Consider the following 23,529-nt stretch of genomic DNA (forward strand, 5'->3'; position numbering starts at 1 on the left):
TCTTTGCGAGAGCAGACAGATATCGTCAGCAAAGTCCAGGTCTCCAAGCCTGTCTTGCATTCCTCACTGAATACCTCTTCTGCTACCGTCAACATGTCTTTTCATTACTGTGTTCAGTACCAACAAGAACAAGGTAGGTGACAGAATACGTCCCTGCCTCACCCCAGCATTTGTTTGTATAGATTCAGTAAAATTTCCATTGTATAGCACCCTACATTCATATCTACCATACATGGCTTTAATAATAATTATTACCTTTGATGTTATTCCATATTCTTCCAAGGTATGCCACATAACTCTCCTATTAAGAGAGTCAGTCAAATGCCTTTTCAAAATCAATAAATGTATGGTAGTGTGTGTTCTGCCATTCTGCACTGTGCTAAAGTATTATACGCAATGTGTTGATGAGATCGACACAGCTTTTACGCCCTCTAAACCCAGCTTGCTCTTTTCTCAGTTGTGCCTCGACTAAGTCCTTGATACAATTTAGCATCCGAGTACTTTACTTGGTACAGATAGGAGGGTGATGCCTTGTCAGTTATTACAGTTGGTAGTATCCCCTTTCTTTGGCAACTTAATAATCAGCCATCCTTTCCAATCCTTTGGTCTTTTATTTTCTGACCATATCTTCTCAAACAATGAATGCAGTAGATTTATGGTGGTGTCAGTGTCTGCTTGTAGCACCTCGAGTGCAATATTATCCATTCCTGGAGCCTTCCCGTTCTTTATCTGTTTGAGAGCTGTTTTAATGTCAGTCTTAGTTGGTGTGTTTACATTGATTCTGTCACTGGCATCTGGAAAATTCCATTGCCTCTCCCTCTCTTCAGGTTGCTCTCTGTTTAAAACTTCAGATAAATGTTCTCTCCATCTTCTAAGTTAGTCTTCTTCTGTCGTCAACAGTCGACCCTCCTTGCTTTTCACAGGTCTGTTCTTGTTGAAACCTTTTGGGTCTGTTCTTGTTGAAACCTTTTTTGGACAACATTCTAGTGATGCGGTGCAGTTCTTTTGCATCACCCCTTGCTGTGGCTGTCTCTGCTCTCAGAGCTTGCTCATCCATCCACTTTCTCTTATCATTATCTTTATTTGAGAGTCAGTAGCTGCATACTCAGCTTGCATTCAAGTTTTCTGCTGTCTTGTTTTACTCATATTTAATTTTGCCTTAATCTCCTTCCTACAGCTGATCAAATTCCATGTACACTCGGACATCCAATCTTTCTTCAAATGGTTTTTAAAGCCAAGGACCTGTTTGCTCACATTGCAATAGATGTCCTTAATCTTAGTCCATGTATCATCAACACTATTTTCATCATTTTCCTGTGCTTCTTGAAGTGTCTTGTAGCGGTTCCTTAACTCAATACAGAAAGCTTCTTGTTTTGCTTTTATTCTAAGTTTTCCCACATCATATTTTTTGTTCTGTTGTTCGGACTTTCTATTTGTAGCCATGATTCTTAGTCTAAAATTTGCAGCAGTAAGGTGGTGATAACTGCCAACATCAGCCCCACGTTTATTTCTCACATTCATCAGCGACCTACTAAATTTTTTCCTTAGTGCCATATGATCAATTTAGTTTTCCGTTCTGTGAGCAGGGGGTACCCATCTAACCTTATGGGCAATTCTTGTGTGGGAATTATGTACATCCAATCACCAAATCATAACTGGCACAGAAATTTGTAAACATATCCTCATTTTCATTCATTTCTCCAAAACCATAGACTCCCTTTACATGCCCTAGGCCTTCATTGTTCTTTCCAACTTTTGCGTTTAGGTCTCCCATAATAATCAAGATGTCTCTCTTACTGGTACTTTTAATGGTGTCACTTAAGGAGAGGTAAAACTCTTTTCTTCTATTTAGTATCTGAGGTTTCTGTAGGAGCATAGCATTGGATGACTGTGATATTTCGAATGTTTGTCTTAAAACATGTTATCAGTAGTCTTTCTGAAACCAGTTTCCCTTCCATAAGGCTCTTTTTCGCTCGTTTGGTTAACAAAAGTCCAACTCCATTTCTGTGTTCTGCATCCTCTCCAGTGGGTCCAGTGTATAAAAAGGTGTATCCATCTTGTGTTTGGATTTCTCCAAAATCTAGCCATGTCACCTCACCAAGTGCGAGAACGTCCAACCTGTAACTCATCATCTCCTTTGTAACCTGTTTCAGTCCTTGTCTGATTTTCTTTTAAGGGTTTATTCCCCTAGGGTGCTGGCTTCCCTATGCCTAAGAGCCCCCCTACACTTTATTATGATTTGAGATGACAGGAAAAGGACAGGGTAAGGACATGCTTGGGATAGGTGAACAGGACCAGTGGGCCATTGTGGGACACACTTTGTCTGGCTCCTCCCCTCAGCCAATCCGGCACGGATGACCCTGCTGGTAGCTAAGCTATCGCTTGCATAGCCCTCAGGATCCAGAGCACTCAAACCTCCTTGCCTGCACGAACAGTGCTACTGTAAGGCGGGGTGTCCCCTGAGGAGGAAATTTATATGTACCTGTAATTATCTATAATGGAGGAAACACTTGTGATCTTTTGATGTTATTTTTATATTCAGAGCAGACACTTAATCTTATAGACTGAAAGTTAAGCTTTTGACTTTTATGCATTGTTTGTAGAATTGTATTAATTGTAGTCCACAAGTTTTGGTCACTTACAGTTTTTTGCAGATCACAATCTAATTGTCTGCAGTCTCTCTCTCGCCACCACAATATCCATTGGACATATCCCGGGAAGTTACAAAAACAGGGGACAAGTGTAGTGTGAAAGACTTCAAAAGCACACTCTGCTGAATTATCGCAGTATTGTTTTGTAGCTACCTAGTCAAATGCAGTGTGCCCAGTCACAGGCAGGAATGCCCAAAATAGCATTGAAGATAGCTCTGTCATATGACCACACCATATGCAATGGTAATTTAGTGTCAGCATTGTTGTTGTTGTGGTCTTCAGTCCTGAGACTGGTTTGATGCAGCTCTCCATGCTACTCTATCCTGTGCAAGCTTCTTCATCTCCCAGTACCTACTGCAACCTACATCCTTCTGAATCTGCTTAGTGTATTCATCTCTTGGCCTCCCCCTACGATTTTTACCCTCCACGCTGCCCTCCAATACTAAATTAGTGATCCCTTGATGCCTCAGAACATGTCCTACCAACCAATCCCTTCTTCTGGTCAAGTTGCGCCACAAACTTCTCTTATCCCCAATCCTATTCAATACTTCCTCATTAGTTATGTGGTCTACCCATCTAATCTTCAGCATTCTTCTGTAGCACCACATTTCGAAAGCTTCTATTCTCTTCTTGTCCAAACTATTTATCGTCCATGTTTCACTTCCATACATCGCTACACTCCATACAAATACTTTCAGAAATGACTTCCTGACACTTAAATCAATTCTCGATGTTAACAAATTTCTCTTCTTCAGAAACGCTTTCCTTGCCATTACCAGTCTGCATTTTATATCCTCTCTACTTCGACCATCATCAGTTATTTTGCTCCCCAAATAGCAAAACTCCTTTACTACTTTAAGTGTCTCATTTCCTAATCTAATTCCCTCAGCATCACCCGACTTAATTCAACTACATTCCATTATCCTCGTTTTGCTAGTGTCAGCATATTGTGCATAATTTTAGCCACTTGCTGAGTAACAGATTTTACACATTCTAGAAAGGTTCTTTTCTCGTCTAGAAGAATCTATCTATGAACAATGCTGTGTTTTACAGGGATTCTGTTGAGCCTCATGGAAGGATTTCTGGAAAGAGAAAGTCTTCCCTTCTGATGTATGTATGTGGTTTTATGAATAGCTATAGTCATTTTGTTACCCTTGTCTTGGCATCAGCTAATTAGACTACATTGCTTTACTTTTGTTTTACTTCTATTAATGCTCATCTTATAATCTCTCTTTAAGATACTATCCATTTGATTCAACCATTCTTCCAACTCCTATACTATCTCTTGACAGAATTACATTGTCACTGCCAAACCTCAAAGCTTTTTATTTTTGTATTTTTGTCACTGAACTATAATTCCTTTTCCAAATTTCTCATTGGTTTCCTTTACAGTTTGCTTGGTGTACAGATTTAATGAAATGGAGGATAGGCTACAGTACTGTCTCACTTTATCAGCTACTGCTTCCCTTTCATGTCCTTCAACTCGTACAACTGCTGTCTGATTTCTGTACAGATTGTAAATAACCTTTCACTCCCATTTTATCCCTGCTATATTCAAAGTTCGAGAGTGTGCAGTCAGTGTTGTCTAATCTTTCTCTAAATCTACAAATGTTATAGATGTTGATTTACCACCCTTCATCTTATTTTCTAAGAGAAGACAAAGGGTCAGTATTGCTTCGTGTATTTCTACATTTCTCTGGAACCCAAACTGCTGTTTTCAGGGGACAGCTTCTAACAATTTTTCCGTTCTTCTGTAAATAATATTTTTGCCAATATTTTGCTACCACATCTTATTAAAGTGATGGTTTGGTATTATTCACACATGTCAATGTCTGCTTTCTTTCAAGTTTGAATTATGACATTCTATTTGAAAGTCTAAGGGGATTTTCCCCATCTCATTTACCTTGGACACCAGGTTGAATAGTTTTGTTGCAGCTGGCTCTCTGTAGGGTCTCAACAACTCTGATGGAATGTCATCTACTCCAGGGCAGTTGCAAATGCGATTTTTTTTTTTTTTTTTCATACAGCTGTTGATCATACCACTGTAAAATAGTATTACATGCTTTGACAGGCCCGACAATAATAGTAAAGGCTCTCCCTGTGTGGGACTCGCAGCATCTGTGCAAGTGCAGGTTGTGGACACACAGTGACATGGGAGTATGGGTCGGTCCAGGAAGTGTGCTCCGATAGCCAAAGTGGTTAAGACGACCGCTCGCATGAAGTGGGAAATCTGGGTTTGAGTTGTGGTGTGGCATAAATTTTCATATGACACTTAATAAATGTGCAGCTGAAGTTTAATTGTATTAGCAGTTGCAAGTAGATTTCTGCTATCTGTATCATTGAGATACACAAGCTACACCTCTTCAACAAGGTCCATTCTTCATTGAGGACCTAAAGGTGAGGTGCCTCAAGGCACTACACATGTTGGAGTATCTTAGTTCAAGTCTTGGCTAACAACAGGTTGCATCTGCTCCATTTCTATAAAGCTTTTTCTCGATTCTAGTTGTATTATGGATGCACAGTTTATTGACCAGCAAGACCCATCTGCCTAAAAATCAATGGCACCATGCACTATGGGGGGTCTAGACTTGCCCAAGGTGCTTACAGGATCATCTGTGCTGAGGCTGGTGAGCTACCACTTTCCATCCAATAATCCTCGTAGTCCATGAGGCACACAGATTCCTCTCTATTCTAGAATTGCCTGTATACAAAACTGTTGCTCACCTTCATGTGGAGTAATCTTCACAAATTGTCCACAAGCAACCCCAATTGGGATCTGTGCAAAGCATTATCTAGTGGCACTTGGTGTGGGCTAATACCAACTCCAACTGCCACTGTGGTTACTAAAGAGACCCAGAATAATTTTAGATTTAGTGTGGTACATGAGAGAGTACACTCATTGAAACAAGTTTTTTTAATTTGATTATTAATGCAATTTTAGATGAGCATCACAACCAAGTAACTGTATTCTCAGATGGGATTAAGGAGTGATTTTCTTGATTGTGTTCCCTAAAATAGTTTGACACAAATTTACCATATTAATGCAGAATTACATTCAATCTTGATGACATCAGAGCAGATGGGATGTATCCTTACTGAGAAATTCCTTATGTTCTCTTACTCTCAAAGTGCCCTTAAATCTATTAACAAATGTACACAGCAGAAAATTATGTCCAGGACATCCAGAATTCTCATTTCCACCTACAAAGGCAGGAGAAGGAGATGTCAATCTACAGGGTACCAAGGCACAAGGGATTTCATGGAAATGAGATATTGGATGTGGCAACCAAAGACCTATATTCTAAATTGGGTGGAGTAGTGTAATATCACCCTGCATATCCGCACTATTGAGGTGCAGGATTTTGTGTCAGTGGAAAGAAGAGTGGTTGGAAGTGACGAACGAGTCATCGTTGGTAGAATCAGCTACTCAGCTGTGGCTTACCACCTCCTGACCACTGAGGTAAGATGAAGTTGTTCTCACTTCCCTTCAGACAGGGCATAATTCAATAACAGATGGCTTCCTGCTCTGGTGGGAGTACCCTCCAATGTGTGGGGCTTGTGACATATTGATTTCAGTATGACACATTTTAACTGAGTGTATTTTATATTCAGACAAGAGGCCAATGGTTAGTTTACGATCTAATCTGTTCTCTGGTTTAGCAGATGTTGAGGCAAATGCGATAAGACTTTAAAGACTTTTTGAATGTCTGACTTGCTCCCTAAATTATTATTTGGGAGATGGTCTTAGTATGATATCAGAATGGTTGGTTCATCCTTCCTTTCTTTCTTTTATTCTTTCTTTCTTTTCTTTTTTAATATGATCAGAAAGCCATACTTCCAAGTTATTTTTTAGCGTTATTAAGTTAGAATTTTAATAACACTTTTTAAAAATAAAAATCTGCTTCAGTTGTCAGTAGTTTCTTAATTTATTGTATGACTGGTTTCCAAACTAAAGCTCCATCTTCAGGTGCCAGCAAATAATGGTAGCAACTTAAACTTGTGGTGGTCGGATCAGTCAGACCGAGGGCATCACACCCACATCAAACGAATGTGTGGGAGTGTAGGACTAACAACCACAGTGCCCACCTGGAGAGTACGACACTTAGGTCGTGCAGGTGCTGTGGTTGCTGATTCTACACTCTCATGTTGTGTGTGTGTTTTTTTTTTTACATGGGTCTGACACCGCGTCCGCCCCTTGACTGACTGGCGCAACTGTCACACATTTATGTTCCCACAATTCTTTGGTGGCAGTTGAAGATTAAGCTTTATGATTCGAAACTGGTTGTGCACTAAATTAAGAAATTTCCAGCAACTGAAGAAGCAGATTTTTATTCTATAAAAATCTTCCTCAGTTGCGGATGTTCGTCTGATGAGGTATTTAGTGCTCTTTAACATTAATCAAGGTGATAACCGTACATCACTCTCTCTCTCTCTCTCTCTCTCTCTCTCTCTCTCTCTCTTTCTCTTTCTCTTTCTCTCTTTCTTTCAATTGCTGTTTTATTGTTAGTGCCATTTCAATTGATTAATATAGTCACTGTTAAGTAAATGCTTCTCTTCTGTCACAAATGGTGTTTACAGTCATATGTCACTTTTTTTACTAGTATTAAAACTGTGTGATGCTACTCTAGAATGTATATACCTTATATTTACTGTGCAATGTAATGTGCTCAGCAAATTTTGTTGCAATTGTTGTGTGTAAAATATCATGTTTCATCTCTCTCATGCTCCACCCATATATTTATTTGGAGATCTCATCTAGCAAGCATTTTTCAGCATTCTAAAAGAAGCTTTCATATTTATTTTTTTCCAGCTGCTAGTAGTGCTCAAATAAGTCAAGCTCATACCGCCATTGAGAGGGCAGTGATAAGTCGCGTGTACCTCCAAGCAATATACCCAAATGGTGATGGCGACATCTCAAGAGATCAGTATGTAGATTTTTTAATACTGTTGATTGTCATGTATTAATGTTACTTATTTCTATCCTTATACTATTATGTCTTGAGAATTTATTTAATGGCAGTTGTAATACCACAGTAGTATTACTGTTTCATGGTTTTATTGTTGCAATACAGTAGTCTGGTGGTTCACAACAGTGTCAGCCATTATTACTTAATGTGTATGTTATTTCTGAATACTTAAGATATTGTTGAACAATGGAAAATCCAGGATGGAATGTAACAATATTAGAGAAGGAAAATTGCTACTCACCATATAGCGGAGATGCTGAGTCGCGATAGGCACAACAAAAAGACTCACACAATTATAGATTTCGGCCATTAAGGCTTTTGTCAGCAATACATACACACACACACACACACACACACACACACACACACACACACACACACACACACACCTTGCACACACGTCTCCAGTCTCAGATAACTGAAGCCCCACTTTATCTGAGACTGCAGATTGTGTGTGTGTGTGTGTGTGTGTGTGTGTGTGTGTGTGTGTGTGTGTGTGTGCGTGTGCGTGTGTGTGTGTGTGCATGGGTGCGCGCGTGTATGTGTATCTATTGCTGACAAAGGCCTTAATGGTCAAAAGCTATAATTGTGTGAATCTTTCTTGTGCCTATAGCGACTCAGCATCTCAACTGTATGGTGAGTAGCAACTTTCCTTCTCTGATATTGTTGAGTTTTCTATTTGCCATATTTCAACAAAAATATCATTATTGTTGTACATTTTAGTTTGTAACAATTGCCATATTATATAAATATGTCTTCTCATGTTTACAGAGTTCTCCATGAACATATGAAAAAATTATCCATTGTAATCACCCCTGACCACAAGGATTTAAGAGTGCCTAAGGTTTGTATTACAAGCTTTGTCAATTGCAATTCATTAATTTGCTGTGTGTTATTAAATTTTGTAACATAGTAAATATGCCATTATAAGACGTATAGCATCACCAAGTGAGTGGGCAAATACACAATAAAACAAATGAGAATAGATAATAAGAAGTAAATGTGCTCCTATAAAGATTTCAGAGTTTCCATGACTCCTTCAGTGGAAGAAAAAGAGAAACCACCCGAAGGAACATGATTTTCCACTGTGGTTTCTTAATTTCAGTTACAGCTGTTTATTAATTGCAGGTTTCACTGGATCATCGTCATCAGGCAACTTTATACATGAATGAAGATTACAGAATGATTATACTTGCTGTGAATTTGTGATACAGTTAATATAGGAATGTGTGTCTGATTTCCCTTTGTTCTGCCTGGAGAAGTAAACAGTGCAATGGCTGACCTTATCGTAATTTTTTTTTACCTCACTTACTCATAGAAGGAAAGTATAAAGATAACATAAACATAAACAGAGCTACAAACAAACAGTGATAAACCCAGAGCCATTTTGTCCTGCAGTGCAGTCAGAAGAATGAGTGAGAGGAGAAAGGAGGTGGTTTTCTAGGAGAGGGAGAAGCAGCTAGGCAAGGGTATTTAAATGTGATGTCCATGAGCTTATCTTAGTGCTGACAGGATAAGTCACATGAATTACATAATGAAGTAGGAATTTTGGATTAGAGCAAGAGGAGGATGGGGGCTGGGGAGAGATGTTGGAACAAATGAACAGGGGAGGATACCTGAAGGCATAGGTAGTGAATCATGTTGAAATCAAGCACATTATGCCCTGTACCCTGCAGCTTGCTTTCCCTTAGAGTGATCAACTTTAACACTTTGCTGCTATTTGGCAGTGGCTCTTCATGTGGTAAGATAGCTGGTTGGTGGTATGCCTACATGAAATCCTCTGCAAAAGTTGCAGTTGAATTGATATATGATATGTCTGCTCTCACAGATGGAATGTCCTCTGATTTGGAAGGAAATGCCTGTGGCAGGACTGGAATAAGATATGCTGGATAGGTACATGAGACAGATCTTGCAACTAAGCCTTTCGCACTGAAATAACTTGGCTAGGAGGATTTTTCTAGGTGACCTGTCAACAGTTTGCCAGATTTTTATGATATGAGTCAGCAACCGTTATGTTCTGTTGAGCCAAATTTTACATTTTTCTTGCTAATGATAAATAGGTGGAAGGAAGCCAAAGGGATCTGTTGCCGTAGGAATCTGGATAAGCAAGCAAAAAATTAGCTGACAACAGTGCACTTTATATCTATTTTACTCAAATTGTTGCTGAAGAACTGCTACAGTGTTGACAACTAGTGAAAGCTGTGGCTAGCTGTCAGCAGAGGCGCAACACAGGCGTGCATCTATGTACACTGAATGTTTGCATGTAGAGCTATCTATCAACAGCTCGGTGTAATGTTCGGCACCATCTAACAGTGTGGAACTAATCTCTAACAAGAAAAAGGAGCCCAAGTGCCCACCCCTTATAACACCATCCTGGCACTCTTCGTTGGTCGACGGCCTGAAGGTTCTTCATCGAGGCACCAACTCCAGCAGTATCGATAAGCTATGATACTATGCATGTGATGGTCATTCTGCAGATTTTTTATATCTTCCTCTCAAACTGAAAGTATTAAAAATGGCAGTGATGCTCCCTACCTGTACATATGATGGTCATTCTGCAGATTTTTTATATCTTCCTCTCAAACTGAAAGTATTAAAAATGGCAGTGATGCTCCCTACCTGTACATTAACAGACCCCTTGCCCACAACCTTACTACTATCAATGTTCTGCTTACTTCAAACCCATCAACTTGCCCTCAAACAACCATGTACATACCCACATTCCTTTTTGTTTATTTCATTACTCCATGTATTATCAAAATTTAGAAAATCAATAAAAGGCCAAAGTTTGGAATAGGTATAATATTAACTTTTGTAAAGCAGGTACATTGTATCAAGTAAACAGTTTGTAATTTTGATTAGTCAGAATATGGTGAAAATCAAATTTTGTCAATGAACCTCTTAAAGAAAAGGGGGTCATCTTGTATTCAGGGTCGTCTTACACTCAGGTACATTCACCTGAAATCCAATTTCAGTTGTCCTTTAATCAACAACCCCTTCTTGGCCCTTCTGGTGATTACACATAAAATTAAATGTTACAAATGTTGAAATAACCAGCACCAGCAGCATCCTAGTAGTCAGCAGTTGTCCCTATTTTGTTGTGTTAACGACATCATTTAAATCTGCAGACACAAAACATTTTTGGAACTTAACCACAAATAAATGTAAAATTATGGAAAATTACTCTTGACTTCACAAAGAGAATTTGAACCAGCCACAAAAGAGTGTCATTCTTTACCAGAACTGCCTGCTGTATTTATGATAAATTCTAATATCCTCCCAACCACACACAGATTTGCTTCCACACCTCATCGCATTTTCTTCACCTCATCAAATCAATGTAATATCCTAGTTCAGCTTCTTTGCTGCTTTACTTCTCATATTTATCCCAGTGCCAGCACAGTGAAAAATGTGCTCATGGATCTCCTCAACACCTTGGACACGTCATTCTTCTTCTTTGAAGGTAGAACAGTTTGAGAAAATGACACTCTAATATAACAGCTAAGATAACAGTATCTTTCTGCCTTCTGCTCTAAAGTGACCATCAGCGTCTCCTTCCAGATGATTGACCTATGCCAAGCATTTACAGGGAAAAGGGGGGGGGGCAATTTGCTGAAGACATTATTCATTATAAAATTGCAAAATTAGTTTCTACTTTACCACCCTGGCAACTTACACCTGTATAAAATGTGCACCTCTAAATAAAATGTGCACTTCAAAATGATGTCAATAGATGTTACCTTTCTACCATATCTTACAAACTGATAAGGTATGATGCACTCTTGAACAACATTTCTGTTATTATGTGTTATGACTATAACCATTTACAGTATGATTTTTCTGATAGCTCACACAATAAGTTTGATGTTAACCAAATATTAAAAAGGAACTCCATGATCAGGCCTGAAGACCGCATGGTGATGTCCACAGCCAAGTCATCCTGTGCCTTCAACATCATTTGGATGTGGTATAGTGGGACATGTCTGCATTAGAGTGCTGCAACGCTCCGTGTTTGACCGGTCACGGCTCGCGTGTTGACGAGGGGACCGAGCCGCTCCTGTCCGGCCCCACACGACTCGGATCGGTCACGTACTCGCCCCATGTCTGATGTCCGGATTCCGGACACGCGGATAACCGAGCATGACCGGTCACCGCTGACGTCCCACCTCGCCTCGCCCCGGCTCGCTGCACTGTACTGTACTGTACAAATCCAACGCCTCTCTCTTTCTCTCTCTCTCTTTCTCTTTCTCTTTCTCTCTCTCTCACACACACAGTGTATTTATCTCTCTCTCTCTCTCTCTCTCTCTCTCTCTCTCTCTTAATGCAAAAGTAACATTTCCAAGAACGGGTACGTGACACAGCTAAATTCATAAAGCACCTGGAAAGTAAAATGATATTTCAATACAATCGCGGACAGAAGACTAGTCTCATTTCCAAACAAAAGATATATTTTTCCTTTCATTTATAGGAAACATTAAATAAGTGCTTTTCCCATAATCTAGAAGACAACCGTCTTCATAAAGAAAGCACACAAAGAACATTAAACATTTACAGACGTAACTTGTCACACTTTTCAATTGTTTACAACATAAACAAAATTATAGTTATTGTTGATCAGCAGTAAATCACGAACGCGTTCCGGATTCAATTGGCTGCGGCAATTTGTTAGTAACATGTCGGCTTTATTAAAGCACCTTTCACTAGTTGTGCTTGTTGCTGGGATACATAAAATACGTCTTGCAACTGCAGCCAGATCTGGCAGATCTGTTTCATGTCTGCTCCACCACTTTAAGATGTCATAATCATCTCCGGGGGGCATTAAAATGTACAGATCTATTTCATCTGCTGCGGATGATCTGTTGTTCCTTCATTCCTTGAAACGATCTCACTTTCTGGGTGGTGGTGACACAGTACTTGAAGGATCTATGATAATAAACAAAAGAGACAACTAATACAGAACTGATATCGAAATCATCGAAACGTTCCCATAAGAGACCGATGACTTCGCTGTTTGGTCTCTACCCCAAAAAACCCGACCCCCGTTCCCATAAAAACGAGATGTTTTACGTTAATGAAATATTATACGAGTCACAACATTCCCCTTTCTCTATAATACACTTCCCACGAACTATGCAAAAACGATTATGTTAATGATTGCATGTTGAACCTGCGTACGTAGCACACATTTGTCGCACATTGCTAAGAATATCCTGCTTTTCACTTATTTCAAGCATATTAAGATCACGGAAGGACGGCCAAAGAAACGATCTTTGTGAGGTTTCTTGCAACTGTGTTTCTTTAAATGAGTGGTTCCCGACTGGAAAAACAATAAAGTGGAGATTTTTATCCATGATACGTACCCAGTAGACGCACTGTTTCTATCTACAACCAACAGAAATGTACTCCATACTTGGCTTTTTAGACCTTCCCGTTTCTTTCATGTGTAAACATTGATTTCAGTCTTACGTCTTGCTACACTGCCTTCCTCGCGCTGCATGATTACAAATGAGAAGCCCGTACTCGCTGCAGTGTCACGCGGATAATAACAAGTGTAAATGTGTTTGAAGTTATGTGCCACGTATTCGGTCACGGCTTCTATGCTCGGTCACAAGAACTAGTGCGGGTAGCCTATCCAGTTAGGGTGTGCTCGCCCCACCTCGTATTTTGTGCTCACTTACTCGGTCATGCAGGACTCTAGTCTGCATACTGCTATCACAGCCACTGTCAGTTTTATATACCTTGGAGCTGCTACTTCTCATCCAAGTAGCTCATCTTCATGGTTTCACAAGGCTGAGTGTAACTTGTTTCAGTCTTCCAATCAATAAAAAATAATCTTTGACAATACCAGGAGTTGAAACCAAGTCCTGCACAAACACATACACACACACACACACACACACACTGTCTGCTCAGCTATTGCAATGAAATTTTGTATGTTAAGGCATAAATTTTCATTACTGACATCACATCTTTGATGCTGAGCAGTTTGTCTCCTAATATGTTGACTACTTTAATGGTGCCTTCACAAACAATCAAAACCGTCTTAAACTTGATTCATAAACAAATATCCCATGCTGTAACCCCTCCATTCTCATAACTGCTGTAGCCACTAACAAGATACGTAGGAGTACCTCTCACATTACGCAGTACCACCATAAATGGAATGGATAAAGCACATTATCTATGTCCTGAAATGATGAACATTCTTCCTTGTGCTATATGTTGAGTGTTTTTCTTTGAGCTGATGTCCTTACTGGCTGGATATAGAACATTTCTTTTTGCCTTATGTTCATGGACACTGAAGTTCTTATTTGTGTATACCATAGACATAACAATATGGCTATCATATAGACAAGGGGCCAACTTTGGATTTTAATAGGGCTAACATAGCAATTTTATGTTTATCCATTTCCGCAAATGAACTGTGTGGATTGTGCACCAGATACAGCTGAGAACTGTCACTGGAATGTGCAGTGGTCGCAAATTGCGAGGAGGAGACAGTTCCATGTTATGTGCCAGCTCGTTTCCAAGTCTGCACCAACCATGATGAAACCACATTCGTTGTGCTTCATGAGAAACGAGGCCTGTGTGAGGTTGGCTTTAGGCCACATTACTTTATTAAAGTAACCAGTCGTCCTCAACTTGTTCATTTGGAGTATGTTTGTAAACACGAAATTTGGATATTGGACCTATTTCTTGGACAAAAAGTTTATGAAACTTATCGAATTGAGTGGAAACTGAAGTGCAAATATGTTAATTCAGCTCTCCTGTTGCATGCAGTGATTGAGAAAACCAGATACTAAACATGTATGCTGTTAATATTGTATCTTCAATGTCCTTACTACTTGATAACCACAGTTTGCACAATGTTCTTCAGGCCAAGTGTACTGAGAGTGTGAAATACATTGCTTGGAATCATTTGTAGTGTGTGAAAGCATTCTAATAATAGAAAACTGCTAGAATGAATCTCTAGAAACGACTGTATTCCTAGCAGCAGCACTGTGTTTTCATTATTTTGTCACACAAAATAGAATCAAAGGACTGCTTTACAGACCAGATTTTGTAGAAGTAACAGAATAGTAAAGAACTCAATAATTTGAAATTTAATATCAGCAGAGCGACACAACTTCCACAAAATATGTCGGCCTTTTTTTTTTTTTAACAGTGGAAGAAATATGACTGTGAGGTCCTTGGTGTTCATCAGTAAGTTATGTCTCAGTTGAGTTAATTGTTTTGATTTATTTATTTATTTGTTCCACTATTTGATGTATTTCAATTGCTACATGTTATATCATTACGTATAGGCATTGAGATTTTGATAATACAATGACAATTACACAGTGTATTCTGCAATTCAGTGAATTTATAAAACAGGTTACAGCATAATACATGTACGATATTTTAAAGTGTATTCAGTTCTTCTTTACAGTATACTTGCAACCCAAAGTCCTCGATAAAATGTTGGATGTATTCATCTGCCTTAGCTCGCGAGGTGCGGGACCATACAAATGTCGATGTGGTGCTACAGGAGCACATCACGTTTGTGTGGTCTCGCATCTGTGGGCACAATCACCAGTTGTCCTGAACGTATGTATAACAGAAGATTTCTTATTATTAATTTTTGTTGCGCATTTTAAATTAGAAGTAGCACCATGAAAATTTATGTACTCTGATATGTGGTTCACACAAATAAACTGGATAATAATTATTTGCTTGGCATGGCTTGTTGGCAAGCAAATTTACCAAATACTGGTGAAGCTTTACGTTCTTGTAACACCTTCTGGTCCATAGCTTTATGTTACAAGATTTTAGATTTTGTTGGTATTTGTAGCTTGTAATGAGGCATTCCATTTTTGTTTGATTTCCCTGCCTGCTTTGTCACCTGCTTTTTCACTCTGTGGTTTCTGAGGTGCCCAGTCCGAGTTAGTACATAGGGCTCTACATTTCTGTGCAAGTGTCCTCGCAAACTTACAGTGGTTAAAGATACAATATTATACAGTATATTCAGTTTGTCTTTACAGTATACTAACAACCCAAAATCCTAAATAATATGTTGCATAAATTCGTCTGCCTGAGCTTACAAGATGCGGGACCATACAAATGTTGATGTGGTGCTACAAGAGCACATCACATTTGTGTGGTCTCGCATCTGTAGGCACCATCAACGGATGTCTCGAACGTATGTATAACATAAGATTTCGTATTGTTCATTTATGTTGTGTATTTAAAATTAGAGCTACCATAATGAAAATTTCTGTACTCTTAGATGTGTTTCGTACAAGTAAACTACATAAAAATTCTTCACTTGGTATCGCTTATTGGCAAGAAAATTTATCCAACGCTGGTGCAGCTTTATATACCTGAAACGTCTGGTCCATAGCTTTATGTTACGAGGTTTTAGATTTTGTCAGTATCTGTTGCTTGTAATGAGACAGTCCATTTTTGTGTGGTTTCTCGACCGTCTTTGTTACCTGCTTTTTCACTCAGTGCTTTCTGAGGTGTGCAGTCTGAATTAGTGTATAAGGCTCTACATTTCTATGCAAGTATTCTGACAAAATTACAGTGGTTAAGGATGTGATATTATACAGTGTGTTCAGTTCTGCTTTACAGTATAATAGCAACCCAAAGTTCTTGAAAATATGTCAAATGTATTCATCTGTTCTAGCTTACAAGGTGTGGGGCCATACAAATGTTGATGTGGTGTTACAGGAGCAATGACACTTGTGCGGTCTCACATCTGTGGGCACCATCATTATGGATCTTATCATATTTTTATTATAATACCAGTGAACCTGGCAGTGCTTAGCAGTTGCTAAACATGTTTACAAATTAGATATACGTTGCAGTCTCCTTCTCCTCCTCCTCTTTCCATCCACCTCCTACTTTCTCCTCTCTGTGTTCATTTTCTCCCCTCACTCTGTCCACCTCCCCTTCCCCCATCTCTCTGACTATGCACCTTGTTTATTGATGTTGCAAAGGAAGCCTGGATTGGAAATTGAAGTTGCTTAAAATGAATCGGTAAATCTGTTGGGATCATTGGTATACGGTGTATGAGAGAGAGATCTCTCCTGCTGCTAGGTCTGTGAGGATGTAGCTTCAATAAAGGTATTCCACAGGGTTTTAATCGACAAATGGGTAGGATTACAAAGTTTCAGATAATACAGATTCCGTAGTAGTATTCTAATTGTAAGCTGATAAGCCAATACAACTTTCCTGTTTTCTGTTAAAACTAACTGTAAAGAATAAAATGAAATAGCACATGGTTTCGCATGCAAAGTTTGATTAAAATTATGTGTAAGGGGCAATAATATATATGTATGAGAAATAATTTGTCTAATTGGTTTAGGTGCCATGATATCGTAGCTAAAATTGACTACAATAAAGAAAACTAAACCACAGCATTTCTTTCTCACAGTCAGTTTTAAAAGGAACCAGTACAGTGTTGTTTTATATCCATCTGAATGTTTATCAGAGTATTGTGCAAAATTGATCAACGGCTTTTTGCCAGCAACACTTGCCTGTTGTATCTTATGTATATTTATATATTACACATATTTTAAAAATATGTAATCTATTCACTTCCAAATTTTATGAGAGTATCATGAAAATTTGAAGTACATAGGCCAGGAACTCTCAGTGTTAAGGAACACCTTGTGTAGGCTCTTTCTGTCCAAATGTTTATTACAGCTTCATATAAAAATTTCAAGTAAACCTTACAAGATTTTTGGTAACAATTTTAAACTGTCACTTGTCCTTATATAGTAATATAGATGATTATATCCGTTGTGTTTAAATCTACTTACTCTATGTAATCAAAAGTATCCAGACACCCTCAAAAACATACGTTTTTCGTATTAGGTGTAGTGTGCTACCACCTACTGCCAGGTACTCCATATCAGCGACCTCAGTAGTCATGAGACATCTTGAGAGAGCAAAATGGAGTGCTCTGCTGAACTGACTGACTTCAAACGTGGTCAGATGATTGGTGTCATAAAATGGCTCTGAGCACTATGGGACTCAACATCTTAGGTCATAAGTCCCCTAGAACTTAGAACTACTTAAACCTAACGAACCTAAGGACATCACACACACCCATGCCCGAGGCAGGATTCGAACGTGCGACCGTAGCAGTCCCGCGGTTCCGGACTGCAGCGCCAGAACCGCTAGACCACCGCGGCCGGCGATTGGTGTCAAATGTGTCATGTCCACCCCTGGTAGCTGAGCGGTCAGTGCGACAGAATGTCAGTTCTAAGAGCCCGGGTTCAATTCCCGTCCGAGTCAGAGATTTTCTCTGCTCAGGGACTTTGTGTTGTGTTGTACTAGTCATTATCATTTCAACCCCATCAACACGCAAGTCGCCAAAGTGGCGTCGAATAGAACCAGGGAACGTTCTACCTGATGGGAGGCCCGAGTCACATGACATTTACATTTATTTACATGTGTCATATGTCTGTATGCGAGATTTCCACACTCCTAAACATCCCTAGGTCCACTGTTTCCGATGTGATAGTGAAGTGGAAACATGAAGGGACACGCACAGCACTAAAACGTACAGACCGACCTTGTCTGTTTACTGACAGAGACCGCCAACAGTTGAAGAGGGTCGTAATGTGCAATAGACAGACATCTGGCCAGACCATCACACAGTAATTCCAAACTGCATCAGTAGCCACTGCAAGTACTATGACAGTTAGGTGGGAGGTAAGAAAACTTGGATTAATTGGTCGAGCAGCTGCTTACAAGCCACACATTGAGCCGGTAAATGCCAAACAACGCCTAGCTTGGTGTAAGGAACACATTAGACGATTGAACAATGGAAATACATCGAGTGGAGTGATGAATCACGGTACACAATGTAATGATCCGATGGCAGGGTGTGGGTATGGCGAATGCCCAGTGAACATCATCTGCCAGCGTGTGTAGTGCCAACAGTAAAATTTGCAGGTGATGGTGTTATGGTGGGGGCTTGCACACCTTGTTGTTTTGCATGTCACTATCACAGGGCAGGCCTACACTGATGTTTTAAGCACCTTCTTGCTTCCCACTGTTCAAGAGCGATTCGGGGATGGCCATAGCATCTTTCAACACGATCGAGCACCTGTTCATAATGCACGGCCTGGTTACACGATGGCAACATCCCTGTAGTGGACTGGCCTGCACAGAGTCATGACCTGAATCCTATAGAACACCTTTGGGATGTTTTGGAATGCCAATATTGTGCCAGGCCTCACCGACCGACATGGATACCTCTCCTCAGTGCAGCACTCCGTGAACAATGGGCTGCCACTCCTGAAGAAACCTTCCAGCACATGACTGAACATATGCCTGCAAGAGTGGAAGTTGTCATAAAGACTAAGGGTGGGCCAACACCATATTGAATTTCAGCATTACCGATGGAGGGTGCTACGAACTTGTAAGTCATTTTCAGCCAGGTGTCCGGATGCTTTTAATCATATAGTGTACATACATACATACATACATACACATACATACAGTGTATATATATATTTCCTTTACATACTTGCACCAAAACTAGAAAGAAAAATGTCTGGTAAACATGGGCCTTGTTCATCTTCGCTTCTCAGGAACACATCTCTCCTACTGCAAGCTCCTTGCTTTCCATATTTTGCAAAGGAGGTAGTATGGACCAAAACAAGAAAGAAAGTCCAGTAATCATGGGCTCTAAAATGCATACCTTACGAGCTAGGAGGACTTCTTTAATAGAAGAGACGTGTTCAACAGTATCAAAGCTGAGCAAGTGCTCACAGCTCTTAACGTGTGTATTGTTCACTTATTTTCCAAATGCGCTGCTTATTATGTAAATGCAGTGCTTATTTTCCAAATTTGATACTTATTTTCCAGATTTGTTGTCTTTTGTCAGATTTGGTTTTGTGTTTTGCTGAATTCTGTTTTTCCCAAATGCAATGTTATTTTTGCTAGTACTGGTGTTATTTTCTTTGTCACATCAATGTTGGTTGCTGTCTGCCAGAAATGAGCTGTCAGTAATAGTATATACAAACCACAGCCTTGAGGTAATTAAAAGTCAAAATGCAGTTTTAACATCAGTTGTGAATATTAGGTAACTGCTGTCCTAACATTTATAACATTTTTATACAAAATTACAAATTTTGCAATATAAAAATCAGAGATTTTGCGTTGTTTCACGAAAAATCACTAATTAACATTTTTGCAAAATTCTCCTGTCCCAAACACTGACAATTTCAGTTTTGCTATAAATAATATTATTTGTAATTGACAGACAGGAGGATAACTTCATAGAACAAAAATGTTTCATCAGTTACGCAGGTATTTATAAATCTTCACTCTGTTTCTGGACAGTTCACCGCTTTCAGTTTCTAGGGGTATAGAGTAAGACACTGATCACATACACAACTAAAGCAGTTGAAATGAGATAACGCCCGATTGGTATGCAACACACCTAACATACAGGTTATGTGGTTACAATCTTAACTGAGCAAAGCTACTAGGAGAACTGTCATAGTTTACTCCTACTTTTGTAGTCTACAGTAGCTTACGGTAATTTTACAACCATCATTTTGAATTATTGATATACATTTTTTCTGTTATGTTTGGATCATGTGCTATTTTATTCACAGTAAATTTTGTACTTTGTCAGTAACCTCTATTGCAACCTATAAAATTTTGCAGATGTTCCATTACGAATGTCCGTGGCCATCAGCTCAAGCTGAAATTGCAGGAATATCTGCATACAAGACACCAAGAGACAAATTGTTGTGTGTCTTTCGTTGTGCAACAACTATAATGAATTTATTGGCACTGGCAAGTGATAATGGTGTTCCCTCTGCAGATGACTTCATCCCTGTCCTTGTGTATGTCTTAATAAAGGTATGTGTTGGTGTACAACTGTATCGAAATACTGTAATTTTTTTGTAAGTTTAACATTTCTTTGTCATTCAGCTAAAAAATATTTCAACATAGAGCGGTATTTCAGGTGTTTAGTTGAATATAATTTGAGTAATTTGTATGTAGGAGAAAATTAACACTTTTATCCATAACTCACAATCAAAAATTGTAATAAAATATTAAAAAGCAGCAATTTAAAACTCAGTGTTGTTGTGTAGTGTTTGAATTATGTTATATTCTCTTGCAGATTAGAAGTAAACATATGCAAAATTTTGAAAGAACTTTCTAGATGAGAGATATGAGCTTGAGGCTTCATGCTCTTCTAAATCTGTGACAATATCGCCTCTAATCTCTTAAAGTGAGATGTGCTTTGATTTCCATGTTACATGTGGTTTTCCTTTTTTCATGTTGTTATAGGCAGCATAAGTTTTGTAATGTGCAGTGTTTCGGTGGTAGCTCAGAAGAAATAGCATGGGATAGTAAAAAACTCATAACAGTGAGATGACAGCTAGCAAATATGATGTTAGAGAAACGGATTTGCCAATGAGCTCCAGAAACATGCTATTATTGGAATTTTATATGCTTGCACATTATAGCTTGGAATTTACAAGCAATATGTGTATGAATACACTCTTAGCCATAGAATCTTTGTAAAGGAACAGACATGGCCTCTATAATGCATGTCTGCTAAAAGAATGACAAGACATTTTGTCAGTAACTGAAATGTGTTTCCAGGACTCATTAGTTGCATAAATGAAACATGGTAATTCATTATGAGCCAGTATGTTGATTCTTAAATGAGTTAGTACCATTTTTGTTGAGTTTGTTCTAGTGTGACACTATTTTTGCATTCGTGTTTCGTTGAAGTCTTGTGTCTGGTACTTGGATTTATGTGTGGCAGCCATATACAACTCTTTTGTCATTGCGAAAATGTTTATTGGTCATTAGTTTCTTCACGCACAGGCGAAGATGGAAATTGTCAGCATTGAACAACACATTCCAGATCAGTCGTAGCTGGATACTGTGTTATATTGTGTTGTGTACTAAGCCAATGTTGGCAAGTTGTGTCTCGATAAGTACAACACACGAACTGGGAATTAGGTGTTTCTTGTTCTGACTGTGTAATCACAATTTGCCCGGTGTTTCGCTGTAACAGTCCTATCGGGGCAAGAAGTCTATAAGCAGAAGACACTTTCTTTCCATGCTACCATGCAAATCGCTTTCAGTGTCAGCATAGTCCACTTGAATTTCATTTTGCATGTATATCCATACAGTATGTTGATAGTGCACTCACTTCCGGTTAGTTTTAAGGATACATTAAGAGAGTCACATCTTATCACCTGTGGTGATACTATCCAGAAACTTATCACATTCTTTATATACCTTAGTGGAAATGTCAATGATATTGATACATGTTTGGAAGTGTGTGCTTGGGCACAATTTTTGAAATAACAAGCACAATATGATGATTTTGTGCGATGGGTATGAGAATATCCAAGGAGGACAGTGGCTACTGAGTTCCATAATTACGAAGTGTTGATTATCCATAGTGCACTGCTGCATCTGCTCCACCATGTAATCATTGATGACAGATACAGATGGCTGTACTCTGCACTCTACATAATGGATGTATTGATGACATGTAGAGAATGGCTTCATAATGTCCAGCTCATAAACTAGGGTTAGCTGATGATTAACTTCAATTGACTCTGTGTGCCTCAGAAACTTTGTCACAGGCTTAACTTGTAGTTGGGAGAAGTCAGAATATTTACTCTCAGCTGCTACATTGGTGAATCTGACATTAAGAAGTGGAAAAGTAGAGTAGCCATGTCCTGAATCACTCTTGTATGCAGACTTGCCTTTTGCAGTGCTTGGCTTGTATTTTGGTTGTGTGGGGAATTATTGATGGACTATTGTTCTGCAGTATGCACAATACCTCATGCAGTAGTTGATGTGATGCTGTATTAGTAATTGTTTTAAGCATAAAGTAGTTGGAAACATCAAGATAATTAGCTTCAGCTTAGGGTGTAACACTGAAACTAATTTTGATTTCCATCATCAGTGAAGTTTTCAAACAGGTAGACAATTAAAGCCTTTAAGGAGGTATACTGCCTAAGGGGAACACAGAAAAACTGATGATGACTTACTGAGAAGTTGAAACCTGTCATGATACTATTTGTGTGACCTGAGGATGAGAAATACACTAAAAGAATTCCTATGATAACCATGATGTCGTTTTGGGCTGCGAAAAGAAATATGTAATTTAGTTTGGAAATGCTGTATATTGAGAAGCATTAGTATGCTGGAAGTGACATAAAAAGTGGGTTTTTAGCACTCATTATCAGCTGGTGTCAGTGTATTAGGCAGTGTCGTCATGTGAACATGTGTAACCAGATATTGGATGACATAACATTTACAGATTCTTAACAGGTTTGGTGTTTGACAGGGCACTTTTATTCATATTACATTTGTAATTACGTTGAATCGTGTTTTGCTTGCTTTCCTGAATCGCGTATTATATTTTACATGGGTGATATATGTAAACAGACTCAACTGTGTGTCACATCTTTTTTACAAATGTGTTTTGATACTCCTCATGATTCCATTATATTACAGGCAAATCCGCCATCACTTCTGTCAACTATACAGTATGTTGACAGTTTTTATGGAAATAGACTTGAAGGTGAAGAGCAGTACTGGTGGATACAATTTTGCTCTGCAATTGAATTCATAAAAACAATGGATTATAATGTCTAAATTTTTTAAGAATCCATGATATTTAGCAGGTAAGATGTATTATTTTCTTTAAACATTTTTTTGATAGATACAGTGTTGCTTCTTCCATGACAAATTTCTTTCACTCTCTGCACCTGCCCCAAATATTCGTGTTTCCAAAGTCGATACACACTTTTTGTGTCAATTTTCCTTTGTTCTATTTACTCTTTACCCCATTCTCTAGTGACCTGCTTATTCCATTCAGTAGTGCTTCTTCTACGAGCGGACTTCAAAAAGTAATTTACAAATTA

The 23,529-nt window shown here is 38.8% G+C and overlaps 1 protein-coding gene across 2 annotated transcripts in view; it reads left to right on the plus strand.

The window, feature by feature from the left end:
* The window catches only part of LOC126183295 (GTPase-activating protein and VPS9 domain-containing protein 1), a 303,063-nt gene extending 279,797 nt beyond the window's left edge, over positions 1–23,266 (plus strand). For both annotated transcript variants that reach the window (XM_049925134.1, XM_049925135.1), the window contains exons 26-29: positions 7,462–7,576; positions 8,390–8,462; positions 20,288–20,485; positions 23,120–23,266. In XM_049925134.1, coding sequence (XP_049781091.1) covers positions 7,462–7,576; positions 8,390–8,462; positions 20,288–20,485; positions 23,120–23,260 — 527 coding nt within the window. In that variant the 3' untranslated portion in view covers positions 23,261–23,266. The remainder of the gene's footprint in view (positions 1–7,461; positions 7,577–8,389; positions 8,463–20,287; positions 20,486–23,119) is intronic.
* The last annotated feature ends 263 nt before the right edge of the window (positions 23,267–23,529 follow it).

This window comes from Schistocerca cancellata, chromosome 4, assembly GCF_023864275.1.
Source record: "Schistocerca cancellata isolate TAMUIC-IGC-003103 chromosome 4, iqSchCanc2.1, whole genome shotgun sequence".
Classification (NCBI taxonomy): Eukaryota; Metazoa; Arthropoda; class Insecta; order Orthoptera; family Acrididae; genus Schistocerca; species Schistocerca cancellata.